General features: G+C 31.9%; 1 protein-coding gene across 1 annotated transcript; it reads left to right on the plus strand.

Moving 5' to 3' along the window:
• Positions 1-2,339: 2,339 nt before the first annotated feature.
• On the plus strand, positions 2,340-9,853 carry LOC105327429 (protein O-glucosyltransferase 1). Its single transcript, XM_066081189.1, has 10 exons — positions 2,340-2,687; positions 3,534-3,633; positions 4,266-4,409; positions 5,041-5,176; positions 6,206-6,327; positions 6,839-6,998; positions 7,518-7,576; positions 8,087-8,254; positions 8,504-8,560; positions 9,005-9,853. Exons 1-10 carry the CDS (start codon positions 2,564-2,566, stop codon positions 9,135-9,137), a joined length of 1,203 nt encoding a protein of 400 aa, XP_065937261.1. The 5' UTR covers positions 2,340-2,563; the 3' UTR covers positions 9,138-9,853.
• The last annotated feature ends 366 nt before the right edge of the window (positions 9,854-10,219 follow it).

The following is a 10,219-nucleotide window of genomic DNA, read 5'->3' on the forward strand; positions in this document are numbered from 1 at the left end:
ACAAAAAATTGTTGTGCCATTTTCCAACTCAGATTCTCGGATTTTGTAAGTTTATATCCCTGATATATAAAATTTTCATCTTGCAAAATCTCTATCATGAAATGAAATACAGTTTGTCATTTTGGAATTCTTCCTTAAATGCTTATGAAAAACACTTTCATATATGATGAATGTATGTTAATACAAATATTTATGAATCTAAGACACTAACTGTTAAATTCCTCAAATTTCTTGAGGTGACGATTTTTTATCACAGCTGAAATATTCGTTCTAGTTCCTCACCATCTACATTAATAGAGCTGTCATTCACAGCTTCTAAAAATTTCTTAACAGTAGCCTGTCTGCCCTCTTTGTTTCTCCAGGCAATAAGCATCTGGAATATCTGTGTTTGAACACTGAAGCTGTGGTTCATCCTGATTTGTTCTATTTGTGCGTTAGTCAACCCCAGGCCAACTCCTAGCAGCTGAAAGTCAGCCCCGATGTGTTTGCTAACCAACAATAGTTCTTTGTCTGTTGGTGGTCTTTCTGTAGTCTGAACTGCAGTGAAAAAAATGAAAAAAATAATGAACATGTCCATAATACCGCCACCACACATTTTTTTTCATAAAGTTACATATATTTTTTCAATTTAAAAATTATATTGTCCATTAAAAGAAAAAGAAAAAAAGGAGCAAGGAAAAATTTCTTTTATTAAAAGGGTTGCTGCCATATATGCAGCTATCTGAAGTAACTTTTATACAAATTACAAGATTAGTAAAAGAGATATAGTGCACTTAGTATTCATACAATTTTGCCTAAAATATAGCTCTTTTACAAACATAAGATAATTTTTAAAACTTAACAATTTCTAGATCTAGTTTGATTATGTTTAAAGAAATGAAGATTATAAATTTAGAATTTCATAATAGTGACCTTGTTATCTTAAATGACATTGATAAAATCTTTAAGTTTTGTAAAGGGCACATTGAAAAAATGATGAAAATGATATACTAGATATATAAATAATACTGACATATGTATCTGTTTGTATGAAATATTTTTTATGGCCGCTATAAAGCCATAATTTACGCTCTTAGTAAGTGATACGAAACATAGTTACATGAAACAGCCATATTAACATGTTATTAAGTTAGCTTCCTAGACAAAAAATATAGTGCCAGAAACTTTGTGGAAAAAAATCTTTCTTATTAATTAAGGAGTAAATATATAACAATTATCGTTTTTCAAAAGTACATATCAAATTGGTTATGTAAGATTGAAAGTTTCATTTCATCTTACAAAAATAAATATACACAAAACACATGAAGACGTTTATATTTGTGCTCATGGCGCATGAATTAGCAAAGTACATTCATATAAAATTGAACGTCGCAGATTTCCAACGCAAACATAAGGGGAAATATACACTGAATGTAAATTACAAATTTTATATTAACACCATCTTGTTTCTTGAATTATATGTTACTTACAGATACCATTATATTTTTAAAAATTCAATCGCGTCAGGATTATCAGTTTTTACAAAAAGTATGCTTCATGTTCATACACAAGAGCGAAATAATGGGAGAGTATACGATTTAATTCATGTAATTGGTGGATATAGACTGATGAATCTAAGTTTTATGATTCCAATACATGTACCGCAAAACAAAAGCAGCACAAATTAAATGAAGCAACTCTTCACACGGGTATGTTAAATGGAAATGTAGTTAGTGTTTAGTGTACAGTCAAATAACCAAAAGCATGAGTGCAAGACTGATAAGAAATATCTTATATCATCTTTAGAGGAAAAATGGAAACTTAGTTAACTTACCTCCTGCCATTCTGTTCACTGTTTCGCTTTGACAGTATATGGTGTACCTGGAATAGGATTAAGACGAATTCAGAGCTTTGATGCGAAGCACCCTTGTTATTGAGAATGATTTCACAGGCCTCTGAATTTCTACATGTATCATTAAGCCGCTACATGTAGGGGAAGAGAAAGATATATACCCTATCTATATATAAATACACTTATTGTATTTATTATAAATAGGGTATATATATCTTTCTCTTCCCCTACATTTAGCGGCTTATTGATAGAAATTCAGAGGTCTGTGATGACATGCAGCATAAAGCATGTAAAGATATCAATTTATATTGATAAAAAATATTTATAAACCTGATAAAAAAAAATAATATGAAATCGCTAAACTGTTTATAATGCAAATTCAGATATTCATAGACATTACATACACCTAGTTGATCTTAGATCATTTCAACGGTACCTTAAGAAAAAACAAAAAACGCCGTCGACACTCTACTTTCGGTTTGCATTCAAACTCTTCAGTTTCTAAGGTAAATTTTGTCTACGCAAACCAGCCACGGGCAAGGGGCAAGGGTTCAGGTTGAGAGGCGTCACGCCTTCTCTGCATAAATTGGCAAAATTATTTTTCGGAACTAAAGACATGGGTACACATGCTGTTTGATAGTTGTGTATTATATAGTGGGAGAACTTTGCGAAAATTCTGACTGAAGGAATTTCTCTGGATTTTATTTGAACATCGTACCCGATGCAATAAGGATGCGCTTTACGAATGTTCTTGTTTTGTCGTTTATATTAGCTTTAGCTAATTCTGCGGGCAATGAATGTGACAAAGCCGATAAAGAATGTATTTCTGAACATGAGAAATCGAAATATTCTAAAGGTAAGAGTAATTACAGGAAATTGTCTTGATGTGGGACGCAGTCACAGACAACAACAAAAATATGTATATATATGTGTGCGATAAACAGATAAACTTTTTTATCCCATATATTCCCTAGTATCTTTCTTCTGCTTTAGATAACATAAACAAGAATGTCATTATTATTTATAAACATTAGATAAAAGCAGTACTTATATAATTAAAAAGTATCTAAAATTTTATTAATTTCTGTTAATTAATTTTTATGAAAAGTGTTTATGCTGTATATGGTTGATTAAATGAATTTAAAAAATTCAATGTTCATAAGCTCTAATTTCCATTCATTCGCAAGTTAATATTCTTATCTACTCACTGTTGAAATTGTAATTGGATAGGAGAAATAATGATGGATTCGAACCCATAATATCACCAAGGTTGGTTGATCGAGACTAAAAAATGTTCAAATTTATGTTTTGGAAGAGATGTCAAAATATTTAGTCTCAAGGAATCTTGCTGAGATTATCCGACCCAGAATCTCTAGCCATGTACTCTACCAGAGGAGCTATCTTTTACCAGTGATTGAACCCGTCTGACAGGCGCAAAATTAAAGATTTTATTAGTATAATAATAGTTCAGTATTTATAATTTAAGATTTGTTATCTTAATCCTTTTTCACCTAGGGGGACAGGCATTAGAGGCTTTAGAGCAGGGATGTATTATCTATGATGGCTTTAAAACCTTCATGCTCAAAAGTTAATAAAATTTAATTCAGAAGTGAAATTTTTATTACATTTATTAGTTACTGGAATACCTTACTTACGTTGTACATATTCTAAATAAATAAACTGTATTTTTATAATATCACAGAGAAAAACCAAGGGAAGTGGAAGAAATACCTGAAAAAGATTGAAAAAGCTGTTAAAGAATACAAGGATTGTACACAAGATGAGTGTAGCTGTCACAGAAGGTATGACATTTCAATAAACCTGCTTAACTCAGAAACCATCAAAATGTTAATCTGAGTTTGAGGGTTGTATGTATATGAATAGGATGTTGTATATATTTATTCTCAAATCAATACTTCGTGGTTCAACTGCTGTAACAATCCATTTAAAGACTCCTTTACATACAAATGAATATGACTAATACCTGTCGGTTTGTGTACTGTGCAGATAATGATAAGAATCAGTCAGGTGTCACTATATAGCTATATTGATTATAGAGTGAATGTTCACAGTATCCTTTAGTGAGAAAGTTATAATCATATAAACATTTAATTAAACACAAATACTGCATATGAGTTTGATACTCTGGGTTCGCAGAGTACACGCAAACTCTTACCTAGCAGGTGCTGACCTCTAAGATAATGGTATGCAGAAGTGCTTCCATAAGGATAGAAATTGTTTTTTGTCAGATATGTATTGTAAGTGGTTAAAAAAATTAAATAAAAAGATATGAATTTGGTTTGTCAATTATGTAAACTGTCAAATGATAAATTCATTACAACAGTGTGGTAGACATTTATACCGGTATATTTGAATGTTGCTGTGAGTGTGCTCTACAACTTGAAATCAATTTATTTTGTTTTATTGTTAATAGTGTTATAGAGGAAGATTTGGCTCCCTGGAAGAATGGAATCACAGAGGAGGTGTTCAACACAGCCAAAAGCAATAACTATGGCTCCCATTATCAAATCGTCAATCACAAGTTATACAGAGAGGAGGGCTGTATGTTTCCAGCGAGGTGTGTACCGGTACTAGTACACTATTTGCATGTGACAGCTGCATGTACACACACAGTACTGGTAGTCTCTTATCTCTCCAGAGTTCATTATTCTATAAAGAACTGATATAATTGTGCAGGTCATTAACAGTAGGGTCTGTGAGGGGTCACACATGTTTTATCTTATTCCATGGTTATATGTTGTATGTGTCAAAACTACACAAAAAACTACATTTTATATATTATGTAGAATATGCAAGCAACTTTTTGTTATTTTTTATCCTTAATAGTTATTTCATTAACTCTGTAGCAAAATAAATAACTAAACAAAGTATGAATTCAAATACCGGTAAGTGTAGTTTCTCATAGGAGAGACATTTTGAAAGATATGCCAACTTTTAATCTTAATAATAAGACACATTTTGTCATATGAATGTGCCCACTATTAAATCTTATCAATATCTGTTTAAAAAAAAAAAAAATATCTTGAAGAAAATGTAAACTTTTAGACTACAATCTACAAATAAAGTCTAGTTTTGCTAGTTTCAGTACTTTTTTTTTTTAATCAAATTCTCTATTATCCTCTACTCTTTTCCAAATAAGTAAGCTTACATGACATGGGCTATACCAGTAGTTTTCCTCACTTTTCCAGGTGTAATGGGAATGAGCATTTCATTCTAGAGGTGATAAAGAAGCTGCCAGACATGGAGTTTGTGATTAACACTCGGGACTGGCCTCAGATCTCCTCACGCCAACAACCCATACCTGTCTTCTCCTTCAGCAAAGTGGTAAGAATTTCTTTGTTTTTGTCTTTCTCATTATGGCTTTATACATCGTCACAAGCCATGGTTCAGATTTTTGTGGCTCTCCTCTACCCGTGGTTGCTTGTTTATATAACCTTAAAAAGTATGATAAACTTCATTCAACATTCATAATGTACATGTACAACGTATTTTAATTCTATATCTTGTGTGGTCTGGCTGCATTAACAATAACAACTTGATTGCATCAAGGGTCTTGATTGCATCAAGGGTCAATATCAAAATATGCTCTACTCTTTTTGATGAATGAGCTAAAAATATTCTTTTCTTATGCGAACACAGCCAGATGGGAGAGGATCATGCATATCAATTGGCCATGTTAGCAATTGGCTTTAGAAGACACAGTTAGTGATGATTATTATGTTTGAGACCGTCACTGCTAAACAAAAGTCTAAATGTTCAACATTCTTTACATATATCTTGTAGTAATATTTGTGTATTATTGAAAAATATTGTAGGTTCCAAACACCTTTCAATTATTTAGTCTCAGAACATTAACTTTCTGGCCCAAATATATAAGTCTAATGGACAGATTATGGTGAATCAACTATTCCAATATCAACTACATGTACTGTAATTCATGACTTTATATGTTTCACAGACTTTGAAATTGTTCATAAGACTAATGAGCAAAAACGAGCAACAGTGAGAGTGTTATTGATTATTTTTTCATGTATAAATACACTATTTAATTTCATAACTTTTGGGAGAAAAGTGTGTTCAAGGAGGATAACTCTTACAGCTTCAGTAAATTGAGTTTAATGATGGAAATTAAAGTACTTTTCAATGCATATCTAACTTAATAGAAAAATCTCTGCATGAAATGTAACACTACTAGAAAGTGACCAATATAGAAGATGGTATTTTTTTTTAAACTTAAAAAAGGGTCAGAATGATGTAGTTTGAGACTAGCTACTCCTATAATGGGAGGTAATTTGCAACATGTTGTTGATAGAGAATTTAACAGGTTACACAACATGTTTGATTGTTTTACAGAGAGGACAGAGTCATGACATCATGTACCCTGCCTGGACATTCTGGGAGGGGGGACCAGCTGTGTGGCCTATCTACCCCACAGGTCTGGGGCGCTGGGACGAACAAAGAGAAATCATACCCAGGTATCAGTGTCATTATTGTTGCCATTCACAATCATCATTGCCACATTATAATGGCCAATTAAAAATCTTAAATTTCTTAGGCAAAAATTTCAAAATACATGTAAAAATGTAACACAGGCAGGTATTTTATTTTGAATTCTTCTGAAAGATTTGCAAAGGATAGCTCACTCACTGCTAGCTTAGTTTTCATATTTTAATCAGGTATAAATATTAAAAAATTAAATTATTCCCCTTTTCCTGATGTGACAATCGATGCTGGAGTACAATACATTAACATTATCTGTTTTGGTTTTTTTTGCCTAAGTCATGTTAATACAGTTTATTACCAGGTAACACCCTTAATGATAAATAAATTTTACTTTTGTATGCTGTATAAATGCTATAAATGTTTAGATTTACAGTTGTTTGTTATATAAGGCTGTAAACCCAAAATTTGATAGAATTAGGTACACTAGTACAAATATATATATATTTGCTTGTAACATTAATGAAAACATTCAATTCATTACAGAGCTGCCAAAAGTTGGCCATGGGAGAAGAAGAAAAACAAGGGATTTTTTCGGGGATCTCGTACAAGTTCGGAGAGAGACCCTTTGATTCTATTGTCTCGCTCCAACCCTGAACTGGTGGATGCTGAGTATACTAAGAACCAGGCCTGGAAATCTGAGGCGGTGAGTATACGAACTTACGATCATAGTGTGATTGTAGTATAATCACTACATGTAGTTATATATATTCTCAAATGAAAGTTGAACCCAATGCATCAGGCATTGCAAGCCAGTACTCTGAGGCAAAGCTATTGAAACCTGATATATTGATTGATATTTACACAACGTTTAATCATTTCTGAATCACAGCCAATTTTGATAAATTTTTGTGAACAAACAAAATTTATTATTTTACATTAAAATTTTAAGCCTTAATTTAAAATCAAGATCTTCCTGCAGTTTTTGTAGTTAAAGAATAGACCTTTCAAAATAATTACGGTACACCAGTTTATCAGCACTTTTTGATGTTAACAGATAATATTATTTGTACTACCTTATTGACCATATAATTTAAAAGAACAAATAAAGTCACTATTTTCAGAGAGAGAAAAAATTGTCTTTTATTTATATAAAAAAACCCAGGCATATTTAGATGTATCTTTGAATTCTTTAGAGAAATGCATGTGTTTGATTTTGACACAGGACACACTGCACAGACCCCCGGCCAAGGAGATTAGACTGGAGGATCACTGTGATTATAAGTAATTAATTACAGATCATACTTCATAATGCTATAGAACTCGAATACAAAACGTATTGTATACTGTAAAAGTAGAAATATTCGTTGAGGATTTAATTTCGTTATTTTCGTTTACAGCATTCATCAATGAAATTAAAACCATCATGATGAATTTTTGACCTATGTATTCATAAATACAGAATTGATACGCAATACATTTTGAAGATTACAATATGACGAAATTAAATCCCAACGAAAAAGTATTTGGTTAAAAAACAACGAATTTTAACCCAACGAAAATACATGTATGTGTTTCTACAGTACATTTCATACTGAAGAATGCATAAAATGATAAAAAGATTCTATAGAATTCAATGTCATCCACCAATTCTATGGACAAAATAACATGATCATTTATAGATGGGTTGCATACCAGTTATGTGCCCTTACTGACTCATAACATTCACTCTTAATTGGGTGATGAGAGAACTGTTTCCTGTTGAATTTACAACTGTGATCTCCTTATCAACAGATACCTGTTCAATTTCCGGGGAGTGGCGGCCAGCTTCCGTTTCAAGCACCTGTTTCTGTGTGATTCAGTCGTCTTCCATGTTGGCAGTGCTTGGTTGGAATTCTTTTATCCAGCCATGAAGCCCTGGGTACATTACATTCCTGTCAAAGAGGACTTGTCTGATGTTAGGTAGGGGAATTACAGCAAATTACATGTACCGGTACCTATATCCATGTAGCTGCAAGTCTGTAGCCCCCAGTCCAAAAAAAGCTTTGGGTTGATGACCTGTGAGCTACAGTTCCTTACATGTTACAAAGTTGCAATTTACAGCACACAAAGACTTGGTTTGGACCAATCTTTTATGTATTGTTACATCTATCATCATGTTTTGCTAAAATATACGACTGATACTGGACAATGTTTCGTTTCTTTTTACAGAGATCTTTTAGAGTTTGCAAAAGAAAATGATGATGTGGTCCATGAAATTGCCAAAAGGTATACTGCATATACACTGTATTTTGAAAGATTTATTGGCAATTTTTAATTCCATATTCAAAGGACACCCATTGATGGTGTAATATCTCAGGAATCTTTACCTTTAGTTTTATAAATTACATGTAAGATACAAGTGTTAGATGACATTTGAAATCGTATTGACCATCATTATACTTGCAAGGTTGCACAACTCTTTTGGACAGCTTTCATGGTTGCTAGATTATGTACATCTCAAAAAATCATCCTTGGAATGCATTTTTGATTGACTACAAAATAAATGGCCATTGGCTTGTGGAAATTAAATCTTTGTACATTATTTCTGTACCAGCTTTTTATGAATAAAAAAATGATATATACCTGGTAAACATTTCATGGTTTTTAGTAATAATATGATTAATGTTTAAAGTGACGAAAAGAATGTTTTAAAACTGATTTGTTTTACAGGGGTCGGCAGTTTATATGGGACCATCTTAGGATGGAAGATGTAACTTGTTACTGGGAGACTCTGCTGAAAAAGTATGCCAAACTTTTGAAATTCAAAACAAAGAAGAACAAAACTTACAAGCAAATCAAGTAGAGTTTCTTACTACATTTTTACAATTTTTAATAAAGTTATATATTTGATATATAGGGATTTCATATATATTTTTGTGAGTTTTATCTTTCTTTATACAATTGCATAGATGTATGCATGTTTACAAATGTTAAAAGTGACTGTAATTATCTTTTGTGTGATACAGTATAGTATGTATTTTTACCTTAAAGGACCATATTAGGGTCTATAACTCTGTAAATTATGTTTATTTACTTGTCAAAAATATTCATCTCTACTGCAACCAAATATTTGATAATCATTTACATCATCTTTAATATATGGAAAATACAAACTTGAAAAAGATAAAGAACATTATTGATTAAATTTGTTTTTCAAATTGTATTTCTTCTGTTTGACAATACAGTCATTTTCAAAATGATACGGTTAACATTGGTGACTTATCTTTTTACAAATGAATTTAATAATTAAAATGCCTATTAAAAGATATGTGATATGTGAACCCTGTTTTATATGTAAATTCTATATTCTTAGGGGTATTCTGTAATTCTATTTGAACCCATGTCATGAAATCCTGTGTAGCATAAAACATATTTATTGTAAGTTGTGTTAATCAATTCTTGGTGCTTATATGTTGTGGTTGTTTGAAGATATAACTTTTGATGAGAGATGAATGATTGTTACATGTAGGTATGATTTGCTGACAATAAAAAAAAGGAATACTTCTTTTAGTATCGGTACTCTTCTTCTTCTTTTTTTTTTTAAGAACATCCCTTCTCCCTTCCCCAACCCGTGGCAAAAATTATCCCTCAGACAACAAGACCCTAAGACCTCTTCAATTTACAGATTACAGTTTAATCATAACAGTACTGTAAAGGTACATGTATATGGTCTAGCACCTGTCTATCCTGAATGTATATGGTCTAGCACCTGTCTATCCTGAATGTATATGGTCCAGCACCTGTCTATCCTGAATGTATATGGTCTAGCACCTTTCTATCCTGAATTCAGGGCATAAGCCAAGGAGATTTGTTCCTTTTTCTGCAGACAGGTTTGAGTATATGCTTATCTCAAGTACTTCTTTTTTTGTGAAGTAAAGGTCAGTA

Source organism: Magallana gigas, chromosome 4 (genome assembly GCF_963853765.1).
Source record: "Magallana gigas chromosome 4, xbMagGiga1.1, whole genome shotgun sequence".
NCBI classification, from domain to species: Eukaryota; Metazoa; Mollusca; class Bivalvia; order Ostreida; family Ostreidae; genus Magallana; species Magallana gigas.

Bases quoted from the DNA above. Each gene is read 5' to 3' on its own strand.
- LOC105327429 (XM_066081189.1), top strand. From the start codon at position 2,564: ATGCGCTTTACGAATGTTCTTGTTTTGTCGTTTATATTAGCTTTAGCT. The intron at 4,410-5,040 runs GTGTGTACCGGT...TCACTTTTCCAG, and splicing joins GGCTGTATGTTTCCAGCGAG to GTGTAATGGGAATGAGCATT. The intron at 5,177-6,205 runs GTAAGAATTTCT...ATTGTTTTACAG, and splicing joins TCTTCTCCTTCAGCAAAGTG to AGAGGACAGAGTCATGACAT.